Here is a 27,500-nt window from a genome sequence, read left to right as displayed (position 1 = left end):
CACAGACAGATACAGTTCATTCACCTATCTATAGTGGACTATGCATGGCAGGGTCGTCCTCTTCCCTGAGCCAGCTGAAAACCTGACCGCATACCAACACAGAAACTAGAACAAAAAAAAACAAAGCTAAACAGAAATCACAACATAATAGTGAATCAATAAAAGCAATCCCAGCTATAATGATGAGTTCCATAATTTAACTGCCCTAAAAATAAAAGATCGGCTTCCCATACTAGTTTTTATTTTTGGTAGAACATAAATATCTTTGTGTCTTGATCTTGTGTTGACCTGATGTTTCTCGCGAACTAATGTTAATTTATTCTTCATGTTTACTGGTTTATTAGATGTTTTTATTTTAGAAATCAATGCAAGAGACTGTTTTCTTATGCACTCAAGTGCTGTGGGCCATCCCATTCTGTTATGCAGTTCACCCGTGTCTGTTTCATACCCACATCTTAACTGGCTTATGGCCAGCCTAATTAAACAGTGGATTGTGCCTTCTGCCTGCACTATTCATATGTTTAATTTGTCATTTTAATGCCAATAGAAAAATCTGTGATATACACACTGCATCTCATTCTCACACGGCAATCCTATAGTATTATGATCGACCGTGCACGCGCGAATTTCGGTCGGTTTTAGGTAGATTACATCGGCCGTTAGCCAAACAAGCTAAACGTTGCTACATTTTGTTATATTGAGCTCCCGATTACAGGGGATTAAACGATTACGTCAATAGCGTCAGTGGCCATGAGGGATTTATTGATATCAATACGCATAATACGTCACTGGCCATAAGGGGGTTTTAGTGTGATCTGCAGTCTTCTCATATCGGTCTGAGCTGCGTTGCCCCATACTGAGCTGCCCCATACTGAGGTGCCCCATACTGAGCTGCCCCATACTGAGCTATGGCCATTTTGGTTCCCGTCTCCGTCTTTGGTTCCACACAACACTCCCAGGTCCCCAGCGTGACAAATACATGTATGTGTCCCAAATTGACATGAAAACATGTTTTAAAACTGGCGTCGTTCGTCGGCACTGTGAGACGGCGCGTCCGTCCTCCTTACCTGGACACGTTGGCGTTGTCGCGCACACGGGCGTGGCAGAGGACGTTGGGCGTCCTCTGGGACACCAGCACCTTGATCTGGTCCACGGAGCTGCTCAGCTTCAGGTAGGCCAGGTACAGGCCGGGGCTCAGCCTGTGGACGCTGCGCCGCTGGTACGCCAAGATGTCCTGACCCACCCCCGCAGAGAGACACACAGAGACATACACAGAGACACACACAGAGACACAGAGAGAGACACACACAGAGACATACACAGAGACACACACAGAGACACACACAGAGACACAGAGAGAGACACAGAGAGAGACACACACAGAGACACACACAGAGAGACACACAGAGACACACACAGACATACACAGAGACACACACAGAGACACAGAGACACACACAGAGACACAGAGACACACACAGACATACACAGAGACACACACAGAGACACAGAGACACAGAGACACACACAGAGAGACACACAGAGACACACACAGACATACACAGAGACACACACAGAGACACAGAGACACACACAGAGACACAGAGACACACACAGACATACACAGAGACACACACAGAGACACAGAGACACACACAGAGACACACACAGAGACACACAGAGACAGACACAGAGAGACAGAAAGAGGGCAGGGTCACAACACTGTGTATATTATATTGGCAATTTCGTCAACAAATAAAAACTAGACTAGAATGTTAGGAAGGGACTAGTGGAAAAGAGATCCAGTATAGTCAGTTTACACTTGGTTGTATGCTGAAAATACCAGATCTACAAGCTCACAACATGTGAGCTTGTAGATCGGCTATTTTCTGCAAGTGTAAAATCAGTCATTACGACCATAGACATATATACATAGACGCCTCATTTGCCGCTGCAGTTCATTGGAGCGACGTGTATCCCAATGAAGGCGGAAGTGCAGTGCTTTAAACAAATCTTTATAACAGTCATGACAATATACATTACAAAACACAAACAAACAAACACAAACAACAAAGTTATTAACAATACAACATCAGAGCCAGGGGGGATTAGATTACTAACAGAAAACATTAAAGAGTGAACACAAAGCAACAGTTCTCCGCAGCTTTCTTATTTAGAAGTGCTGAAGGCATTTGCTGAAGGCGACTGCGTCGCTGCCCGAGTGACGTCACTCATGTGACTCCTCCATGTCTCTCGCTGTCACTCAAGTGACTACTGGCCAATCACAGCGTGTCTTTTCCGGGACTTATGCTAATGCTTCGCAAGGAATGTCGGGAAAATAGTGCCTTCAATTTTGACACACGCCTCAGAGCCGGAAGGGGCGTCTATGTATATATGTCTATGATTACGACGGCATCATGGCCTGCCAGAATACATTTTAGTCGACTAAATCTACAGTTGATTTAGTCGACTAAAATCTTATGATATTTAAAACTAGACTAGGCCTATATCTAAAACTAGAGTAACACTAAAACATTCCAGGTGACTAAAATGTGACTAAAACTAAACTATTCAAGAGACTATGACTAAAACTAAAAGCAAAATTTTGCTGTCAAAATCAACACTGGAGCCCCTGAACCAGACACAGTACATTATTTTGGACCAACGTTGTGGCAGAACAGATCGTGCAGACGAACAGCCCGCGGTCAGACGGATTTGAGGGACGGACTGACCTCGCCTTTCTTAATCCATTTTGACCTGAGATCAGATCCTAAAAATGTCTTCTACATCCTGACAGTTTTCTGAAAAAGCTATGTTTCTATGTCAGTGGTTCTTTGATTTTTCAAAAATAGCAGACATACAAGCTCATAGCGCGCCACTCGGTGGCGCGCTACGAGCTTGTAGATCTGCTATTTTTCAATAGCTAAAGCATAACATAATGCTAACACCAAAAGGGGTTCCCGCCAAAAATGGGTTAAGTGGCGAGGGCAGAGCGTTCAGTTCGTCAATACATAAAAAAAAGGACACGGACGGGAAAGAATGAAAGAAACCCAAGGCCAGACTATCTGTGTATATTATATTGGCAATTTCGTCAACAAATAAAAACCAGACTAAAGGTGGCCTTACACTAGCCGATTTTTTTCAATCTGAAATCTGATAGCACCACACACTACAGGATAATCGGAGCGGGGCAGAGCAAATATCAAACATTCCGACATCCCGAGCGTCAAAAATGCCCGATTATCGGCTAGTGTAAGGCCACCTTAAAATGTTAGGGAAGGACTATTGGACAAGAGATCCAGTATAGTCATTTTACACTTGCGTGGCTCTCTGTACGTAACACACCTGTATGGTGTAACACACCTGTACGTAACACCTGCACGTAACACACCTGTATGGTGATGATGAGGATGTCCAGGGCGTACGGCTCCTCTGGCGTGGACAGGGACTTCCTCTGGCTCTGCAGCTTGGTCACCTGTTCATCCATACCGTGGGTGGAGAAAGTACTCACATTTTAACACGTGAGTAAAAATACTGCAATGTGGAAATATAGTCACATGAAGTGAAAGTACCGGGAATTCAAAATGTACTTGAGTTGACAAAGTTAAAAGTATGAAATGTAAAAGACATTATGCAGAATGTCCCCATTTCAAGTTTTCAAATGTGTGCATTCTATTTCTGGGACCCTAATTTATATTGTAAAATCAATGTTAATTTAACTCTGAGAGTGTACAAATGGATGGTTCCATTTGTACACTCTCAGAGTTACAGTGGGTCTGTAACTCTGAGAGTTCATTTGGTTCCAAACTATCATTTAGCTGGGGACCCCCTGGAACTCCCTCAAGGACCCCCGGGGGTCCCCGGATCCCACTTTGGGAACCACTGCTTCACAGCGCCACACTGACCTGCATCCACTTCCCCCCGAAGAAGGAGTACGGTCCGTCCATGTCTCTGATGGTCACCAGCAGCACGTTGCCGTGCCGGTCCTTGATGGGCTCGTAGTGAACACGGCCCAGGTTGTGAGTTCCCAGGAGGTTCTGAGAGGAAACAATTATAATATTAATATTAATAATAATAATACTTGTCTGGATGAGAGAACCAGTTATTCCCGACCCTGTGTGAACAGTCAACAGTCTGTCTGCTTAAAGTAAACCAATAAACCAATACAATGATGATGAGAGGCTTGAACAAATGTGACCGCTTCTGACCGAGGCTAAGTCAAGTTGATTTTGTTTTTCTGTTTTTTCATGTCATGTGAAAGTAGCATATTGGTTGTTCAGTTTGACCAACCAGTTTAGGAGATATGGCTTATAGAGTAATGTCTTGCAGAGAAACAGCGAGTTGAGTAAACAGGTTTGAAAGGTTCACTTCTGTGGACTTTACACCTAGCTACATGTTTAAGCATTTATTTCATATTTACGTGTCAATTTCAGCTCTGACACTTATTTCAGACATGCTCTAGTATGTGAAGAGTCTGCCTGTTCCATTAACTCATTTTGGATACAAATAAATGTCTTGCTGCCATGACTGTCTCTGTATCAAAAAGAGTCACAAATGCTGATGTCCTCAAAAGTCTACCTGTGTGTGTGCGTGCGTGCATGCGTGCATGCTTGTGTGTGTGTGTGTGTGTGTGTGTGTGTGTGTGTGTGCGTGTGCATGCGTGCGTGCATGCGTGTGTGCGTGTGCTGACCTGTAGCTGTCCAGCAGCGGTCAGCATCTTGTGTCTGGCCTGCAACGTGGAGGAGGAGGACATGGACACGGACATACTCTGTCTCAGCCACCGAACGTCATCCCACATGCACGACAACTACACACACGCACACGCACACACACACACGCACATGCACAGTTGCACACACACACACACAGACACACGCACACGCACACACGCACACACACGCACGCACGCACACACAGAGAGAAAGAGACGGAAAGGAAGTAGAGGTTAATGAGTATCAAATTATTTTATAGTTTCAAAGACAAGAGAGAGACAGAGAGAGAGAGAGAGAGATACAGATAGAGAGAGGAAATGGAAGATCTAATTAAAGGTCAAACGACAACACTACAGCTGAACAAAATGATGCCTCGTTGATTTACATGAACAGGAAGTGAGGTCACATTAAACGCTGGCGTCCCTGATGTAAGCACGTCCTCATGGCTGTTACCACAACGTTGTTGTTCCCTCGCTTCTTTGGTATATTGTGTTACTGTATATATTGTATTATTCTATGTGTTATAAAGCGAACCGTACAGTACGCGCACGCACGCACTCACACACACACACGTAGCAAGCTATGTGTGCTACTTTTGTGTGGCATCACAGTATGACAAAGTAGGGCATTGGTACAGCGTGCTCATTTCATCATGTTGCAACAGAATGACTTGGGTGTCTATTAATGTACTACTATTGGAGCAACCTCCTTTATCACGTTGTTCAAGGCTACTTGAAACATGTAAGAAAATGTATATAATCTTCAGAGCTTTTAATTTCCCCCCCCCCCCCCCCCCCCCCCCACCCCGAGCCTGACTGACTTCATAGCAGTACAAGACGTAATGTAGTTCAACACAAGTCGTCAGCTTCTGGGGGTTAGCGGCCAACTTCTGCTTTGCTCTTGCAGGGCCCTGTGAGAGGAAGCTTGCATAGGGCGCAAATTGGGTCAGATCCCTGTGGCTCGGTACGGGTCTGTATGAATCCATGTGATTACATCTGTACACCCTTGGAGAGTTAAATTAACAGTAACTACAGTATCTAACTCCCAAAAAGGCATTGTGAGTTAGTGAACAAACGTCAACATGTGCAAATAAGTTTGACGTAGGGCATTAAGCAACTAGTCGACTAGTTTACTAGTCGACTAGTAAATCCACTAGTCGACCTTGCTGGTACTAGTTGACTAGTTGATAAGGGAAAAAAATGTTATTTCCCGATTTTGTAGGCCTCAAGACCAGGTAGATTATAGTTATAGTCACCAATGTACAGTTTTTTAAAATTAAAATATTTATTTCCAAAAAATACATAATAGGTGGTTAAACTACTAGTCGACTAGTAAACTAGGCAACTAGTCAACTAGTAAAAATGACTAGAAGTGAATGCCCTAGTTTGACGGTCAAAAAATAATACTAATACTAATAATAAAATAGAAAAAACGGTTAAAACGTTGGAGGTTCATCGTCTCAAGTGGAATTGAGCCACGGGGGTCCTGCCGAGCGAGCTTATAGGCGAGCATTGCAAAGTCCGCTTGGGCCGACTCAGCGCCGTCCGAGCTACAGTATGTCCCGATAGGCACAGCATCGTAAATCATATATCCTTCTTCTTTAAAAGCCATATTGTGACTCAAATTGAGAGCCAGCAGTTGGTCATATACGTAGGATTATACAACAGGTCGTTTCGAGGAAGCAATCTGATTGGTTGAAACAGCCTTCTAGCCGTGGTTCAAACGAGCACCACTCCACACCTAATCAAAACAAAGAATTCAGCTGCTCTGTTCTCCCAGAGCGCAGCAAACTAGGTGGCTAGGCTAGCTAGTTTCTTGGGACATTTGTGATCGTAGTGACTATACATCTGTCATTAAAAAAATATGTTTTTTCAGCAATGTTCTTAGTTTTAAGGGTAACTGTTGTATAAATGCAATATTACACTCGAGGGTGTGGTTTAACGTGATTATTGCCACTTTGGTGATGCTTGCGGAACTCGACCAAGTCTCGTTCCTGACCGCATCACTGGGAACCCCTTGTGGTGTTAGCATTATGTTATGCTCATAGCGCGCCACCGAGTGGTCTGCTATTTTTGAAAAATCGAAGAACGACTGACATAGAAACATAGCTTTTTCAGAAAACTGTCAGGATGTAGAAGACATTTTTAGAATCTGATCTCAGGTCAAAATGGGTTAATTAGGAAGCAGCGGAGCAGCTCTCTGTTACCTTGGTGAACCACAGGAAGTCCTGCATGAGAGAACTGCTGTAGGAGTCGTCCACCTCCACGATGGGGATCTGGTCCTCCGCCGTCACCAGGATACTGTCCTTATGGTAGAACACTGCAGCCAGGTAGATGCCCCTAGTGGAGAGAGAGAGAACTGTCTTTAACACTGTCCTTATGGTAGAACACCGCAGCCAGGTAGATGCCCCTAGTGGAGAGAGAGAGAACTGTCTTAATGGTTGAACACCGCAGCCAGGTAGATGCCCCTGGTGGAGAGAGAGAGAACTGTCTTTATGGTAGAACACCGCAACCAGGTAGATGCCCCTGGTGGAGAGAGAGAGAACTGTCTTTATGGTTGAACACCGCAGCCAGGTAGATGCCCCTGGTGGAGAGAGAGAGAACTGTCTTTATGGTTGAACACCGCAGCCAGGTAGATGCCCCTAGTGGATAGAGAGAGAACTGTCTTTATGGTAGAACACCGCAGCCAGGTAGATGCCCCTGGTGGAGAGAGAGAGAACTGTCTTAATGGTTGAACACCGCAGCCAGGTAGATGCCCCTAGTGGAGAGAGAGAGAACTGTCTTTATGGTAGAACACTGCAGCCAGGTAGATGCCCCTGGTGGAGAGAGAGAGAACTGTCTTAATGGTTGAACACCGCAGCCAGGTAGATGCCCCTGGTGGAGAGAGAGAGAACTGTCTTAATGGTTGAACACCGCAGCCAGGTAGATGCCCCTGGTGGAGAGAGAGAGAACTGTCTTAATGGTTGAACACCGCAGCCAGGTAGATGCCCCTGGTGGAGAGAGAGAGAACTGTCTTTATGGTTGAACACCGCAGCCAGGTAGATGCCCCTGGTGGAGAGAGAGAGAACACTGTCTTTATTATTTATACTCGGAAATACAGTTGAGGGCAAGCCCTCATTTTCAATGTAGCAGAGGTTACAATACACAAAATACAGTCAAAAACAATACATCCAACACAATGCATTATAAATCAGGATCAATTACAAAGGAACTTCATGCAGAACAACCATTCAATCAAATAAAATAAATCAATTGAAGCAGGAGCCGAGCAATCACGGTGAAAAAATGTTCTGGAGCATTCCTTTGAACTGACCGAAAGACGGCAGGGAGCTCAGTTTGAAAGAGTTTTGGAGTTCATTCCAACGAGGTTGGGCCACTGACAGAGAAAGCTGTTTTGCCCAACTGTTACGGACCACGGTCCGGTTGGTTATTTGATTATATTTGTTTTAGTATAATTATTATTTATGGTGACTATTTAACTGGGATAATAATTATAAGTTGTATTATATGGCATATTACAAGTTGTGTTTTTTTTGCTCCCTGATTATGAATGAGTTGATGAAACTATGAGACTGTTGGCTACAGTTCTCATATGAATGAATACAGACATGGCTGTGAGTGACAGGTCCCTGATTGGACCTGCCCCTCTCTTCCTTATTGGCTCTCCCCGACAACACCAGTTTCCTGTTGGCTGAGCACTCTTCCTGTCGCTCTATAAAAGCTCAGTTGAACTTGGACTTCACCGGGGGACGACAGCATCTAGCAGCAGAGACTCGATCCCTCTGTCCTCCGCTCGTTTGCCTGCCTTTTGTTCTGTTTAGTTTTGTTCTTTATTAGTTGTTCTGTTCTGCCGTAAGTTGCCTGAGATATATTTTGTTTTGGTTTGTTGCCCAGTGATTTAAGTTAACAGCCTTAACTCATTCATATATATATAAATTGTTATTCTTATTAAGTCTGTAAATCATTATTTAAAAGGTGAAGCCCGGTTCCTACTCCACCATGTAGGGGTGCCAGGTATTTTTCCTTTTTCCTGATTTATTGTAATTTTGGTTAGTTAGGTTAGTTAGGGATTTAGAATTGTATTTTTGTTTAACTCTGTTAGGGCCTTAGTTAGGGGTAAACTTTTGATTTCTAGTTAGAGCCGTTTTCTTAGCATAGAACCTGCACCTTGAAGCCAATACTATACAGTTGTGAACCAAAGAACAAGAAAATGTAAACTTTGTCTCTGTTAACGAAAAAAAAGAGCTACAACAATAAACTAAAGTTATTTTTCAACCCTGTCTCCTCTTGCATTATGTTATGTTCCTTCACCCTAGACGAAGGTGCGTAACACCAACTCTGTCTGGGCCTGAGGAACCTTGAGCCTTAAGAAATCACTAGAGTGGGTCTGATAGGGGCTATTGTTCAGTTCTAACACAGAATGTTTTACTGATTATGATGTTGTTTACGCTTATTTTATTATATTTGATTTCTTTTGCCATGCTTTTAACCTTGAAGCGCTTTATAAATAAAATGCATTATTATTATTATAACAGATACAGATCAGGGAGCATTATGATAGAACACTGCAGTAGCCAGACAGGGACCAGACAGTGGCCTTGTGGTTAGAGTGCCCATTCTAAAACTGGGAGGTCAGGGTTCGATCCCCGGCCGGGTCATACCGAGGACTGTAAACATGGGACCAGGCACTATGGGAGGTCAGGGTTCGATCCCCGGCCGGGTCATACCGAGGACTGTAAACATGGGACCAGGCACGTGCAGAGAGGGTTAGAGAGGCAGGGGCTGAAACCCCATAAGAGGGCACTTTTGGGCCTGGGCCATGGCTCAGCGGTCCAGGCACCTTGGCTGGTAATCCAGTCTGGCAGTGTGCTGCGGGTTCGACTCCCGATCCCGACGGCCTTTACTGCATGTCTCCCCCCCCCCCATCTCTCTCCCCATTTCCTGTCAGCCTACTGTCTGTCCCTCCATACAAAATATAAAATAAAGGCGAAAGCCACAAAAAAAACAAAAAAAAAAGAGGGCACTTTTGGCCCAAAATAGCAGATCAACAAGCTCTCAGCGCGTCGCAGTACATCAGCTATTTTCGGGGCGCAACGTTAACCCTGCACTCTTCATCTACTGGAGATGCGGTGTGCGAAACAAATTCGTTTGTCAGGAGACTTTAACCCATTTTGGGCGGGAACCCCTTTTGGTGTTAGCATTATGTTATGCTTTAGCTATTGAAAAATAGCAGATCTACAAGCTCATAGCGCGCCACCGAGTGGCGCGCTATGAGCTTGTAGCTTGTAGGTCAAATCGAAGAACGACTGACATAGAAACATAGCTTTTTCAGAAAACTGTCAGGATGTAGAAGACATTTATAGAATCTGATCTCAGGTCAAAATGGGTAAAAAAAACAAAAACAAAACAGTTCTCCTGAATGCTGCCTTCCGGCATGGCATGGAAAGGAGAGGAGGGCATTTCCATTTCTTTCACCATCAGTAAATGCTGCATTCGTGGTCTGGAGAGGGCAGTTGTTTTCCCTGAATGGGACCCAATAATGCACTCAGCATCAATGGGTTGGATTAGGGGGGGTCAAATCAACTAAATCTAATGATTCCCGAGCGCGGCCTGGCTGCGGCTCACCGGTCACAGAGATGTCGGTCAAATGCAGAGAACAAAATTTGCTGCGGTTATAAGTTATAACGTATGTGACAAATCGTACGACTTTGACTTCGGCAGGTAGATGCACCGGGAGAGAGATGCCGGGGTGGAAAAAAAAGTACTAAAATGTTTTTTTTTACTAAATTAAAAGTATCAATACTGCACTGTAGAACTATACTCCGTTAGTTAGTAAAAAGTAAAGTTAAAAAGTGCAGAATTCAAAATGTACTTCAGAAAAGGAAAAAAAGTATTGTTGGCATCAAAATGTAGCCTAATTAACCCATTTTGGGCGGGAACCCCTTTTGGCCCACACACACACCCACACGAGAAAACTAGGCCAGTTGTTGTTTCCGCCGCAATCCTGTTCTTTCGGGTCATGATGACCCACACTTAACGCATTTTGGGCGGGAACCCCTTTTGGTGTTAGCATTATGTTAAGCTTTAGCTATTGAAAAATAGCAGATCTACAAGCTCGTAGCGCGCCACCGAGTGGCGCGCTACGAGCTTGTAGGTCTGCTATTTTTGAAAGATCGAACGACGACTGACATAGAAACATAGCTTTTTCAGAAAACTGTCAGGATGTAGAAGACATTTTTAGAATCTGATCTCAGGTCAGAATGGGTTAAAGTAAGAAAATTAGAAAGTACTCGTCATGCAGAATGTCCCATTTCAAGTTTTCAAATATCATTATATACATTTTCTGATTTTCTTTTGAAAATAACAGCTCACAATGCGTCACGAACCGCGATGCGACACATTGTGCCCCGACGTTATTTTTTTTTGTACGATGTTCATAGTTCACCAATGAAAGATAACTGATTGAAACGTCTGGCTGAAGCCTGTAATCATTAAAACACGGGAGAAAAGAACAAGATATCTCTAAAGGAAAAGCATAGAAACCATTAAAAAACAATTATAGCCAGCTATAATCAGAGCGCTTTTCTCTCACAGACTAGACTCGTTCCACTCCCGGCCTTTGTCTCGTCTCCGAGGAGAAGAGCCTGGTCACGACCTACTGCAGACTACAGAGTAACCTTTGTCTCATCTCTGAGGAGAAGAGCCTGGTCACGACCTACTGCAGCCTGCAGAGTAACCTTTGTCTCATCTCCTGAGGAGAAGAGCCTGGTCACGACCTACTGCAGACTGCAGTAACCTTTGTCTCATCTCCTGAGGAGAAGAGCCTGGTCACGACCTACTGCAGACTGCAGAGTAACCTTTGTCTCATCTCCGAGGAGAAGAGCCTGGTCACGACCTACTGCAGACTGCGGAGTAACCTTTGTCTCATCTCCGAGGAGAAGAGCCTGGTCACGACCTACTGCAGACTGCGGAGTAACCTTTGTCTCATCTCCGAGGAGAAGAGCCTGGTCACGACCTACTGCAGACTGCAGAGTAACCTTTGTCTCATCTCCGAGGAGAAGAGCCTGGTCACGACCTACTGCAGACTGCAGAGTAACCTTTGTCTCATCTCCGAGGAGAAGAGCCTGGTCACGACCTACTGCAGCCTGCAGAGTAACGTTTCATCTCCGAGGAGAAGAGCCTGGTCACGACCTACTGCAGACTGCAGAGTAACCTTTCCCACGCCGCGAATAGCCTGAATCTGAACACGTGTGATTGTGAGAAATGGGATTCCGTGGGTTCTGGTTGGCGTCAAATTGTTTTTGGCAGATGCAGATGCAAAATATACAAAGATACTAAGCTACAGAGTCACAGACTCAGTGTATTTGTGGTAGCAGTAGGACGTTTGTTAGCAGCACTGAAACCACAACAAACGTCCAACACAGATAACATTCATTACTCACCTACTGCTGCAGGTTCCATGTTTAAGTAAAGTAATGTCAGTGTTGTTCAAGTGACAGATGCATGGTTTTCACATTGTAAATATGGTTGCGTGGTTTAGAGACTAGCACTGTGACAGGAGCACCGTAAACTTTGGGAAATTGTCATAGTAGCTTGTAGCACCGCGCTCGGGAATCATTCGTTGATTTGACCCCCCAATCCAACCCATTGATGCTGAAGTGCCAAGCAGGGAGGCATTGGGTCCCATCTTTGGTATGACCCGGCCGGGGATCGAACACCCGGCCTCCCAGTTTCAAGGCGGACACTCTAACCACATACCTTACAATTGACTCTATAGTAGCTCTATAGAAGATCAGCATTATGTTTCTACTTACTATACACCAAAACGTCTGAGTCTACGGAGGAAATGAAGGCGCTGGCGAATTTTTGCACACATACTTGTCACATGAGACTGATGAGAGTTAGTGCCAGCTTATTTCACAATGAAGCCGCACTACGACTTAGAATACAAAATGGATATATATATATTGCTTGGATGCAACTGAGACGTATCCTAAGTGATGTATCCCAAGGTCATCAGGGTTTCGGGTCTCGCAAACATCATACCCCTCACTCGGGTGACCCAGCCGTCCCAGTAGCTACCCTCGATCAGACCCACTAGGGAAAGACCAGGGCCACACAATCCGTTGGAACCACTCCGGAAATACTCTGCCGGGACTGGGAGGTACAATTCTGGCATGTGGAGGGACTAGGCTCTGTGGGTTGACTCCTGTCCGGGCCCCTCCTACGTCTCACCAGGTCCACTCCTGCTCTCACCAGGAGAGCGTGCCAAAAGATTATTATACCAAAAGAAACTAAACGATTACACCAAACTAAACACATTGTAAACTATAGGGGAGTCATTGTGGAGGTGCACTGGGCTCCGGAGAGGGTTCTATCCTCTCTAGAACGGAGCAGAAAACCCCTAAAAAGGAGTTGATCCCTGCAGGCTAAATGCAGGGAGCGTCTATAGGGGGCGGGACTTCTGTTGTAAGCACTTCCCCCAGAAGCTGTCTTTTTCGACCAATCACTACACAGGGTTTCATGCGCAGGAATTGCAAACAGCTGTGTAAAGCGTCAACGTGACAGACAGACAGACAGACAGACAGACAGACAGACAGACAGACAGACAGACAGACAGACAGACAGACAGACAGACAGACAGACAGACAGACAGACAGACAGACACCAACCTTTTGAGGGTTTTCACGAACTTGTTGGAGGAGTTGAAGAGGTGTTTGAGACTCCTGGACACAGACTGCTTCCTGCTGGGGTTCTGCAGTTTGGACGAGTCTGGAGAATTAACACACGTGTGGAAGACACTTTAACTGAAGTACATTTTGAATAGCAGACTTTTGCTTGTGGACAGAGTATTTCTACATGGCAGTATTGATACTTTTACTCAAGTAAAACATGCGAGTACTTTTTTCCACCACTATGCTCAGAGCTGAAGTGTATTTGTTTTGTAGAAGAGGTCTCTCTCCACGGAACGAGCAGGTCTGTTACTGCGGAACAACGTTCTCTCAAACGGCCCCGAGATACGCCGTGCAACCATAAACACCATCGCTGCTCTCCAAGGAGACGCTTCTGAAATATATTTCCAAACAGCTCCCCCTCAGGGCAGGAGAGAGCGCTGCAGTCGTTTGAAGTCCTACGCGGTAGAGCTCGTCCGTTCTGACCCTTAAGAAGAACAACTATGGGGCCGTCGACGTTTGCCCATCTTCACCATACATGGCTTCACTGTCAGTAGCCCAGGGCTGCCGGGCTGCGTGCGTGCGTGCGTGCGTGCGTGCGTGCGTGCGTGCGTGCGTGCGTGCGTGCGTGCGTGCGTGCGTGCGTGCGTGCGTGCGTGCGTGCGTGCGTGCGTGCGTGCGTGCGTCCGTGCGTGAGTGCGTATAGTGGTGCTTTAGTAATGCTCCGCTAATATCGACGTTCTGATCAAACGAAGAAAGTGTTACTGCATTTATTCAGTCAGTGTGATAATATAATATCAGTATCACACACACACAATACCAGCCAGGCTAAAGCGTCGTTTATGTTCCAGACTATTATATGATCATTATGAGTCACTGTAGAGGCAAACCGCTTAACCGCTGTTCATTTGAGGAATGGAAGCCTTAGAAAGCCACCTGAGATTTCCTCTCACCGCTGTGTGTGGGCGATGTATTGTCTGAGCAAGGTTTCAAACCCTGGAGTTTATTATGATGAAGGTGTAATAATATATGAATATGATTTACATGCAGTGCTCTCCATATTTCAGTCATAATCTTCGTTGAATGCGTGTGTGTGTGTGTGTGTGAGCGGTGCAGAACTGCAGATGGCTGCTGCTGTACCTCCAGGACAGGTACATACTGTACACCAAGTGGTGTTAGCCAAGGCTAAGCAGAACACCAGAGACACACTCACCACCCCGGGTACAATCTGTTCACAGAGTGCATGTTCTCCCACCAGAGACACACTCACCACCCCGGGTACAATCTGTTCACAGAGTGCATGTTCTCCCCGTGTCCCCTAGGGTAGCAGAACACCAGAGACACACTCACTCACCACCCCGGGTACAATCTGTTCACAGAGTGCATGTTCTCCCCGTGTCCCCTAGGGTAGCAGAACACCAGAGACACACTCACCACCCCGGGTACAATCTGTTCACAGAGTGCATGTTCTCCCCGTGTCCCCTAGGGTAGCAGAACACCAGAGACACACTCACCACCCCGGGTACAATCTGTTCACAGAGTGCATGTTCTCCCCGTGTCCCCTAGGGTAGCAGAACACCAGAGACACACTCACCACCCCGGGTACAATCTGTTCACAGAGTGCATGTTCTCCCCGTGTCCCCTAGGGTAGCAGAACACCAGAGACACACTCACCACCCCGGGTACAATCTGTTCACAGAGTGCATGTTCTCCCCGTGTCCCCTAGGGTAGGTACCCTCACAAAAACATGCAGTAATCCTGGTCTCTAAACTGACTCCCCCTGGCCAGATGGAGGGGAAAGGAACTGGTCGGAATAACGTGTTCCTTCCACGCGCTACATCCGGCCGGGGAAACTCTCCCCTGTCAGGTGAAAAGAAGCAGCTTGGACTCCTCATGCATAGAAGGAAACATCCGCTGCCCCCCCCAGGTTGGCAGAGGAAGTGTAGCGCCCAGGATTACATTAGATAATTGGCACTGGGTGAAAAAATGGGCTACAAAATCATGGGATAAAAATGTAAAGAAAAATAAATCTCTTCACAGTGCTACCGCCAGGCAACACAATGGCCAACAGACAACGGACTAAGGAACCGTTTCCACAGCTATAGGTCAACAAGATAATGAGCCTGAGAGTATATATGCGTAGATTGGAGTCTCGGAGATAAAACAGATTGTGGGTCTGCATGGGGGACGAGACAAAGGCCCTCGTTTATGGACGGAACGTAGAAACCTGCCCAGATAATCATGCAGGAATCATCCCACAATGGGGCTCTCTTTGTGGTTCATCAACCCGTCGTATATCCTGCCAGTCACATCGTAAGAGAAGGGTGTTGATACGTCTGGCCGGCCGCACCGATCGTAATTTAAATAACACGGCCTTAAATATTCTCACCTCGCCCCCTGATTTTACGACGCGGAGAACCGAAGTACGCCAAGCGGCATCAATGTCAATTTGTGTGTGTGTGTGTGCGTGTACAGTATGTGCACGCGTCCGTGACTGTGTGTGTAGTATGTTATGCGTACGTGTCGGCTCACTCTCCATCTCAACGTCTCTTATCTCCGTTCCATAAAGCAGTCTATCTCTACTTCCCTTCCTTTTCCCCCCCCATCGCTTCCTACACTCCCAGTGGTGCCTGGGGGGCCCGATCGGGCCCTCAGGGGACCCCCAGGGGGCCTCACAGCGATGCCAATCAGAACGCCACAGCAGTCTGTCGTCCAGTGTGTAGTAAACACACAGTAGACACACAGACGCTACAAACGCTACGCACGCACGCACGCACGCACGCACGCACGCAGGCACGCACGCAGAGGTAGGCACATTTGTTTAGTAGACAGCGCAAATCTCTAATCGTCCAATGACGCGAAGCTGGGCACGTACTATAAATCTATTTAAATCGAGTCAAAATGGTGAATCACAGTTACATCGAGTTTTCAGTCATGTGCTACTGTATCTGTATCTGTATCGAGAGAGAAGAACATTTAAACAGAATGAAAAGACAGGATTTTTTTTTAAAGATTTCTCACACAAAAGATAAAAGGGTTTAATGAGCTAAGGGAGATGCCAGCCCACACACACACCCACACCAGAAAACTCATTTCCTTCGGCCAGTTGTTGTTTCCAACGCAATCCTGTTCTTTCGGGTCATGATGACCCACACTTAATGACCATAGCTGAGAGTACAGGAACGGAGATATGACTGAAATATGGAGAGCACTGCATGTAAATCATATTCAAATATGATTACACCTTCATAATAATAAACTCCGGGGTTTGAACCTTGCTCAGACAATACAATAATCGCCCACACACACACACACACACACACACACACACACACACACACACACACACACACACACACACACACACACACACACACACACACACACACACACACACACACACACACACACACACACTTTCATGTCAAGGACCCCCAAAAATATATGTAATTGGCCGCCGACCCCCATCTGAAAATATGTTGTTCCAGGGACCCCCGCAGAAGCGATTTGAGTTAAAAACGTTCGCTCTGAAAGAATATATATTCAAAGATTTGCACTACATTTTCACTTGGTGCCGCGCTACGAGCTTGTAGATCTGCTATTCCCGTCCAGAATGGGTTAAATGAACCGCGGTTAAACTGTTGCTTCTTGCAGTGACTCATAATGATCATATAATAGTCTGTAAGATAAACAACCTTATGGCTGCTATTATGTGTATGTGTGATACCGATGATTAAATGGTAAATGGTGCATTTATATAGCGCCCTTTATCCAAGGTGCTTCACATAGATTGTGAATTACATTCACCCATTCATACACCGATGCCGGAGGAAAACCATGCAAGGCTGCAACCTGCACATCAGGAGCAATTAGGGGTTCAGAGTCTTGCTCAAGGACACTTCAATTCAATTCAATTCAATAGCCTTTATTGTCTCCGAGGAGAAATTTGTCTTGGGCACCAAGAGAGCGTTATACATACATACATACATACATACATACATACATACATACATACATACATACATACATACATACATACATACATACATACATACATACATACATACATACATACATACATACATACATACATACATACATACATACATACATACATACATACATACATACATACATACATACATACATACATACATACATACATACATACATACATACATACATACATACATACATACATACATACATACATACATACATACATACATACATACATACATACATACATACATACATACATACATACATACATACATACATACATACATACATACATACATACATACATACATACATACATACATACATACATACATACATACATACATACATACATACATACATACATACATACATACATACATACATACATACATACATACATACATACATACATACATACATACATACATACATACATACATACATACATACATACATACATACATACATACATACATACATACATACATACATACATACATACATACATACATACATACATACATACATACATACATACATACATACATACATACATACATACATACATACATACATACATACATACATACATACATACATACATACATACATACATACATACATACATACATACATACATACATACATACATACATACATACATACATACATACATACATACATACATACATACATACATACATACATACATACATACATACATACATACATACATACATACATACATACATACATACATACATACATACATACATACATACATACATACATACATACATACATACATACATACATACATACATACATACATACATACATACATACATACATACATACATACATACATACATACATACATACATACATACATACATACATACATACATACATACATACATACATACATACATACATACATACATACATACATACATACATACATACATACATACATACATACATACATACATACATACATACATACATACATACATACATACATACATACATACATACATACATACATACATACATACATACATACATACATACATACATACATACATACATACATACATACATACATACATACATACATACATACATACATACATACATACATACATACATACATACATACATACATACATACATACATACATACATACATACATACATACATACATACATACATACATACATACATACATACATACATACATACATACATACATACATACATACATACATACATACATACATACATACATACATACATACATACATACATACATACACCTTGCATAGTCCCCAGTCCCCAGTGAATAGGCAGGTTGCCCTTCACTGGTAACCTTACTTTGGATTTTAAATATATTAAGGTATTGTAGGCTGGGATTTTACAAAAAAGCCCCCCTTTTAAATACATACAGACATACAGACATACATACATACTTATAAGGTATGCCATCTGGTGGCTAATGAACCAAACACACATTCTCAGAAGTTGAAGCAGTTTTAGAGGACCCACTTTTAGGCCAGTGCAACAGAGCATGCTTTTGCCTTTTTTAAAACCTTACCCATTTTAACCAAATACATACATACATACACACACAGTTCATAGTACAACAAATACAGTTCATAGTCCAATAAATAATTATCCTACCCACACTGTGCAAATATATCAAGGTTCAAGTTATTGCAGTATTGCACTCTCCCAGTAGTTGGTTATCTGTTATTGAGTGCTTTGATTGAAAGTGGAACAAAAGATAATTTATATCGACACTAACTCTGGGGGAGCCCGGGTTCGAACTGGCAACCTTGTGGTTTCCATCCGGCCACTCTACCACTGAGCCACTGCCACTGAGACACTGCCACTGAGACACTGTCACTGAGACACTGCCACTGAGACACTGTCACTGAGACACTGCCACTGAGACACTGCCACTGAGCCACTGAGACACTGCCACTGAGACACTGCCACTGAGACACTGCCACTGAGACACTGTCACTGAGACACTGTCACTGAGACACTGTCACTGAGCCACTGTCACTGAGACACTGCCACTGAGACACTGTCACTGAGCCACTGTCACTGAGACACTGCCACTGAGACACTGCCACTGAGACACTGCCACTGAGCCACTGAGACACTGCCACTGAGACACTGCCACTGAGACACTGAGACACTGCCACTGAGACACTGTCACTGAGACACTGCCACTGAGACACTGCCACTGAGACACTGCCACTGAGACACTGTCACTGAGACACTGCCACTGAGACACTGCCACTGAGACACTGCCACTGAGACACTGCCACTGAGACACTGAGACACTGCCACTGAGACACTGTCACTGAGACACTGCCACTGAGACACTGAGACACTGTCACTGAGACACTGCCACTGAGACACTGAGACACTGCCACTGAGACACTGCCACTGAGACACTGCCACTGAGACACTGCCACTGAGACACTGTCACTGAGACACTGCCACTGAGACACTGCCACTGAGACACTGCCACTGAGACACTGCCACTGAGACACTGGCACTGAGACACTGCCACTGAGACACTGCCACTGAGACACTGCCACTGAGACACTGTCACTGAGACACTGCCACTGAGACACTGCCACTGAGACACTGCCACTGAGACACTGCCACTGAGACACTGTCACTGAGACACTGCCACTGAGACACTGCCACTGAGACACTGCCACTGAGACACTGCCACTGAGACACTGCCACTGAGACACTGAGACACTGCCACTGAGACACTGCTACTGAGACACTGTCACTGAGACACTGCCACTGAGACACTGTCACTGAGACACTGAGACACTGCCACTGAGACACTGCCACTGAGACACTGTCACTGAGACACTGAGACACTGCCACTGAGACACTGTCACTGAGACACTGCCACTGAGACACTGCCACTGAGACACTGCCACTGAGACACTGCCACTGAGACACTGTCACTGAGACACTGTCACTGAGACACTGCCACTGAGCCACTGCCACTGAGACACTGCCACTGAGACACTGCCACTGAGCTACTGCCACTGAGACACTGCCACTGAGACACTGCCACTGAGACACTGCCACTGAGACACTGAGACACTGACTGCCACTGAGACACTGCCACTGAGACACTGCCACTGAGACACTGCCACTGAGACACTGTCACTGAGACACTGCCACTGAGACACTGCCACTGAGACACTGCCACTGAGACACTGCCACTGAGACACTGCCACTTAGACACTGCAACTTAGACACTGTCACTGAGACACTGCCACTGAGCCACTGAGACACTGCCACTGAGCCACTGAGACACTGCCACTGAGACACTGCCACTGAGACACTGCCACTTAGACACTGTCACTGAGACACTGCCACTGAGCCACTGAGACACTGCCACTGAGGCACTGCCACTGAGACACTGCCACTGAGACACTGCCACTGAGACACTGCCACTGAGCCACTGAGACACTGCCACTGAGACACTGTCACTGAGACACTGTCACTGAGACACTGCCACTGAGACACTGCCACTGAGCCACTGAGACACTGCCACTGAGACACTGTCACTGAGACACTGCCACTGAGACACTGCCACTGAGCCACTGAGACACTGCCACTGAGACACTGCCACTGAGACACTGCCACTGAGACACTGCCACTGAGACACTGCCACTGAGACACTGCCACTGAGACACTGCCACTGAGACACTGTCACTGAGACACTGCCACTGAGACACTGCCACTTAGACACTGTCACTGAGACACTGGCACTGAGACACTGGCACTGAGACACTGGCACTGAGACACTGCCACTGAGACACTGCCACTGAGACACTGTCACTGAGACACTGTCACTGAGACACTGCCACTGAGACACTGCCACTGAGACACTGTCACTGAGACACTGCCACTGAGACACTGCCACTTAGACACTGTCACTGAGACACTGCCACTGAGACACTGCCACTTAGACACTGTCACTGAGACACTGCCACTGAGACACTGCCACTGAGACACTGACTGCCACTGAGACACTGCCACTGAGACACTGCCACTGATACACTGCCACTGAGACACTGCCACTGAGACACTGTCACTGAGACACTGTCACTGAGACACTGCCACTGAGACACTGCCACTTAGACACTGTCACTGAGACACTGCCACTGAGACACTGCCACTGAGACACTGACTGCCACTGAGACACTGCCACTGAGACACTGCCACTGATACACTGCCACTGAGACACTGCCACTGAGACACTGTCACTGAGACACTGCCACTGAGACACTGCCACTGAGACACTGACTGCCACTGAGACACTGCCACTGAGACACTGTCACTGATACACTGCCACTGAGACACTGCCACTGAGACACTGTCACTGAGACACTGTCACTGAGACACTGCCACTGAGACACTGTCACTGATACACTGTCACTGATACACTGCCACTGAGACACTGTCACTGAGACACTGTCACTGAGACACTGCCACTGATACACTGTCACTGAGACAATGTCTCAGTGCCACTGAGATATTAGGCTTGGGGCTTTTTCGTATAAATGCAGTCACACTTTCTTCGTTTGATCAGAACGTCGATGTTAGCGGAGCATTACTAAACCGCCAGTTTTTTTTTTTATGACAAAGCTTCTAGGAACATCTTTGAATGCAGATTGTGGCCCCTAGATGTGTCACAGAGACAAAAATAATTTGGGAGCGTTTTACTCATTGCTGGCTGTCTGAATACCAAGTGTCAGACTGCGTACCACCTGTTTTGAATTAGTACATAATGCAGGAGGCAGCAGGACGAGGCTTTACTGAAAACGAGTGCTTCCAAACTCTGATGGCAAGATGGCCGCGGTCTGCAAATGGTCAATACATGTCCAAGGCACATCCCGGTTTGATTAGATGAGACGTGTATACATGTCGTTTAAGGCAGAAAATTAATTAAAAAAGGTCTCAAAAGTCCTTCAATTTTCACTTCACTGTGACCAAAGAAATCATTAGGCGACCCTTCCTGGGGGTCCCGCCTCTCCATTTGAGAACCAATGCATTACACAACGTCCCGCACAGAAAGCCCATTACACAACCTTCACTCGCACGGCCCCGCGGCCAGATCGAAAATAAATAAAATAAAAAACGTCTAGCAGAGCAGACGTCTGGAAAAACCCTGGCGGACAGGGCAAGTTCGGAGGACATGTTCTCTTTCGGGGAGGTTTGGGTTAGAGTAAAGTAGCTGCTTCTTCCACACACTGTGGGGCTTTTCTACATACAGTCCTGGTCTGTTAGGGAGGAGGAGAGGATAACTGCATCTGACAGCAGGATAATATGACAAGAGACCCACAAATAAACACGCAAATGAGACTTTTTTTTCTTCTATGTGCGTGCGTGCATGCGTGCGAGAGCGTGTGTGTGTGTGTGTGTGTGCGAAATGAGGTTTGATTAATGAGGCGAGGATCTGTTCCATCTGAGGCTGCCACCAACAGAGAGAGAGAGAGAGAGAGAGAGAGAGAGAGAGAGAGAGAGCGAGAGAGAGAGAGAGAGTGAGAGAGAGAGCGAGAGAGAGAGAGCGAGAGAGAGAGAGAGAGCAAGAGAGCGAGAGAGAGAGCGAGAGAGAGAGAGAGAGAGAGCGAGAGAGAGAGCGAGAGCGAGAGAGTGAGAGAGAGAGAGAGAGAGCGAGAGAGAGAGAGAGAGAGCGAGAGAGAGAGAGAGAGCGAGAGAGTGAGAGAGAGAGCGAGAGAGCGAGAGAGAGCGAGAGCAAGAGAGTGAGAGAGAGAGAGAGCGAGAGAGAGCGAGAGCGAGAGAGCGAGAGAGAGCGAGAGCGAGAGAGTGAGAGAGAGAGCGAGAGAGAGGTAGTGAAATAAATGTTTCCAGTGCAGACTGTGCAGTTCTGGAAGTTGAAAGGGTTGAGAGTCCCTTGTTTGGGGTTAAGTGCTCTTCTCTTCCTGTACTGAGGACTGAGGTACAGTCTAAGCATGTCTTATTTAATGTTGTTTGGGGTTAAGTGCTCTTCTCTTCCTGTACTGAGGACTGAGGTACAGTCTAAGCATGTCTTATTTAATGTTGTTTGGGGTTAAGTGCTCTTCTCTTCCTGTACTGAGGACTGAGGTACAGTCTAAGCATGTCTTATTTAATGTTGTTTGGGGTTAAGTGCTCTTCTCTTCCTGTACTGAGGACTGAGGTACAGTCTAAGCATGTCTTATTTAATGTTGTTTGGGGTTAAGTGCTCTTCTCTTCCTGTACTGAGGACTGAGGTACAGTCTAAGCATGTCTTATTTAATGTTGTTTGGGGTTAAGTGCTCTTCTCTTCCTGTACTGAGGACTGAGGTACAGTCTAAGCATGTCTTATTTAATGTTGTTTGGGGTTAAGTGCTCTTCTCTTCCTGTACTGAGGACTGAGGTACAGTCTAAGCATGTCTTATTTAATGTTGTTTGGGGTTAAGTGCTCTTCTCTTCCTGTACTGAGGACTGAGGTACAGTCTAAGCATGTCTTATTTAATGTTGTTTGGGGTTAAGTGCTCTTCTCTTCCTGTACTGAGGACTGAGGTACAGTCTAAGCATGTCTTATTTAATGTTGTTTGGGGTTAAGTGCTCTTCTCTTCCTGTACTGAGGACTGAGGTACAGTCTAAGCATGTCTTATTTAATGTTGTTTGGGGTTAAGTGCTCTTCTCTTCCTGTACTGAGGACTGAGGTACAGTCTAAGCATGTCTTATTTAATGTTGTTTGGGGTTAAGTGCTCTTCTCTTCCTGTACTGAGGACTGAGGTACAGTCTAAGCAGAGACCTCAGAGAAACACGCTTCCTTTTCGGGGCGATTTCAAGTTAATCGCTGCACTTTGACACGTCACACAATAGCCGTCTGGCCGGCGGGATTTATTAATAACTTTGATATAATTCACAAAATATCTGCGACTGGATGTGATGACGATAACTAGTGTGTGTGTGGTCTGGTCTCCCGATCAGGGCAGAGAAACCATGATGGCGAGGATCACAGCGTGGGCTCTGGGCCGATGGGATAAACCTTGTTTTGACCAGGAACGCCGTCTGAGACCAGGAATTCACCCTCTGTCGAGTACCGCCCGTGGTTCTGCCCCTCTTCACACCCATTGGTTGCCGTTTCGTGGTTGGACATAAATCCTCTCTCTCCATCCACTACCATTGAAATAACATGTTTTTCAGTTGCTTCATATTGATATTCTGTTCATTCAATTCTTATTTTAAACTTGGTGTCAGTAAAAAGGAACATCCCAGGTGCAGCATGGTGACTCTGCATATCATGTTGGTTTTTAGTTTTTTCCAAAAATGATGTTTTTGCAAATTCAACATAAACAAGGTGGAACCAGGGCAGAACAAGGCAGAAAGAGCCTGCTGGTAGGTCAGTCAGGGACCAATCAGAAGGCTGACAAAGGGTGAATTGGAGATAAAGGCGATTGGAAACAGATAGTGGGCGTGTGGGTGCAGCGCGTGTAGTTCAAAATGGCGCGCTCCAGTCTTGCTGACGACACCAGCTAGCAGCCCAATGCTAATGTGCGTAGCATTACGACTTGATCAATCAAAAGCACTATAAAAGACCAATAGGGCGTGCGTGCGTGTGTGTGTGCGTGTGTGTGTGTGTGTGTGTGTGTGTGTGTGTGCGTGCGTGCACTAACCTCCACAGCAGTAGTGTGTGTGTGTGTGTGTGTGTGTGTGTGTGTGTGTGCGTGTGTGTGTGTGTGTGTGCGTGCGTGCACTAACCTCCACAGCAGTAGTGTGTGTGTGTGTGTGTGGGTGTGTGTGTGCGTGCACTAACCTCCACAGCAGTATAGTGTGTTTGTGTGTGTGTGTGTGTGTGTGTGTGTGTGTGTGTGTGTGTGTGCGTGCACTAACCTCCACAGCAGTAGTGTGTGTGTGTGGCGCGGACCTGTTGCAGCAGTCTCTCCATGGCCTCTATGTGACCTTTCCTCTTGGGCTCCCTGCCGTCACACTCCCTCCAGTCTGACGCACACACACACACACACACACACACACACACACACACACACACACACACACACACACACACACACACACACACACACACACACACACACACACACACACACACACACACACACACACACACACACACACACACACACACACACACACACACACACACACGATTTATTTATTTTCTCAACGGTTTAGGGTCAAATTTTGGCGATTTACCAAAATATAGCAGATCTGCTATGTTTTAATAACCAACGCATACAGCCTGTTAACTCTTTCATTGCAGCTAGCTGTTAGCATAAATCCGGTGGTGCACCGCCCCATGGACCCCCATGGCCCCATGGACCCCACTTTGAGTGACTTACTAGAAGGACAGGCAGAGGGAGGGAGGGCAGCGGCGGGCGGACCCCAGCCCTTCATGTTGTACGCACACACTTGGACGTAGTACAGCCTCCCCTGTAAAACAACACAGTACAACAGTACAGTGATTAACATAGTAAGAACACACCTGAAAACAATACAGTACAACAATACAGTGATTAACATAGTAAGAACACACCTGAAAACAACACAGTACAACAGTACAGTGATTAACATAGTACGACCACACCTGTAAAACAATACAGTACAACAGTACAGTGATTAACATAGTAAGAACACACCTGAAAACAACACAGTACAACAGTACAGTGATTAACATAGTACGACCACACCTGTAAAACAATACAGTACAACATTACAGTGATTAACATAGTACGACCACACCTGTAAAACAATACAGTACAACATTACAGTGATTAACATAGTACGACCACACCTGTAAAACAATACAGTACAACATTACAGTGATTAACATAGTAAGAACACACCTGAAAACAACACAGTACAACAGTACAGTGATTAACATAGTACGACCACACCTGTAAAACAATACAGTACAACAGTACAGTGATTAACATAGTAAGAACACACCTGAAAACAACACAGTACAACAGTACAGTGATTAACATAGTACGACCACACCTGTAAAACAATACAGTACAACATTACAGTGATTAACATAGTAAGAACACACCTGAAAACAACACAGTACAACAGTACAGTGATTAACATAGTACGACCACACCTGTAAAACAACACAGTACAACAGTACAGTGATTAACATAGTACGACCACACCTGTAAAACAATACAGTACAACATTACAGTGATTAACATAGTACGACCACACCTGTAAAACAATACAGTACAACAGTACAGTGATTAACATAGTACGACCACACCTGTAAAACAATACAGTACAACAGTACAGTGATTAACATAGTACGACCACACCTGTAAAACAATACAGTACAACAGTACAGTGATTAACATAGTACGACCACACCTGTAAAACAATACAGTACAACAGTACAGTGATTAACATAGTACGACCACACATGAAAACAATACAGTACAACAATACAGTGATTAACATAGTAAGAACACACCTGAAAACAAAACATCCGTATTCTAATTGTTTGTCCCCCAAGCCCCAAAAACAGTCAGTCGGTGGTCAAAGTGGGGGGGATGGGGGTGGTCAAAGTGGGGGGGATGGGGGTGGTCAAAGTGGGGGGGATGGGGGTGGTCAAAGTGGGGGGGATGGGGGTGGTCAAAGTGGGGGAGATGGGGGTGGTCAAAGTGGGGGGGATGGGGGTGGTCAAAGTGGGGGGGATGGGGGTGGTCAAAGTGGGGGGGATGGGGGTGGTCAAAGTGGGGGGGATGAAATCCCCTGTCTGTGAGAGTGGGGATGTCGCGACGTACTCAAAGTGAACGGTGGTGACGTGCCTGCATTTGAGCATTTATTAAAAATCTTTGTGTGTGAGAACTACACTTCAAATAAGAACCGTATTCCAAAAATCACACCCGTGTGAACTGAGTGGTGTAAGGTCTTACATAGCCTGATCAGCTGTGGTCGTAATGTCTGACGTAATGAAATCACACCCGGGTGAACTGGGTGACCATAGCAACCATGCTCATTTTTTGAGCACAGACAGACACGTAAACTAACAAAGCCAGTCGTAGGAGTGGTTTACACCACTCAAAAAATAAAC

At 45.4% G+C, this 27,500-nt stretch overlaps 1 protein-coding gene across 1 annotated transcript in view; it reads right to left on the bottom strand.

The window, feature by feature from the left end:
- ankfn1a (ankyrin repeat and fibronectin type III domain containing 1a) overlaps positions 1-27,500 on the bottom strand; it is a gene marked incomplete at both ends in the record, with an annotated part of 75,774 nt that overhangs the window by 41,284 nt on the left and 6,990 nt on the right. Inside the window, 8 exons of the mRNA XM_079491964.1 lie at positions 1,068-1,234; positions 3,392-3,475; positions 3,906-4,037; positions 4,691-4,807; positions 6,919-7,051; positions 13,384-13,483; positions 25,307-25,414; positions 25,774-25,864. Coding sequence (XP_079348090.1) covers positions 1,068-1,234; positions 3,392-3,475; positions 3,906-4,037; positions 4,691-4,807; positions 6,919-7,051; positions 13,384-13,483; positions 25,307-25,414; positions 25,774-25,864 — 932 coding nt within the window. The remainder of the gene's footprint in view (positions 1-1,067; positions 1,235-3,391; positions 3,476-3,905; positions 4,038-4,690; positions 4,808-6,918; positions 7,052-13,383; positions 13,484-25,306; positions 25,415-25,773; positions 25,865-27,500) is intronic.

Source organism: Electrona antarctica, assembly GCF_951216825.1.
Source record: "Electrona antarctica genome assembly, chromosome: 22".
NCBI classification, from domain to species: Eukaryota; Metazoa; Chordata; class Actinopteri; order Myctophiformes; family Myctophidae; genus Electrona; species Electrona antarctica.
The sequence above is the reverse complement of the archived record's forward strand: the minus strand, read 5'-3'. Positions and strand labels throughout refer to the sequence as shown.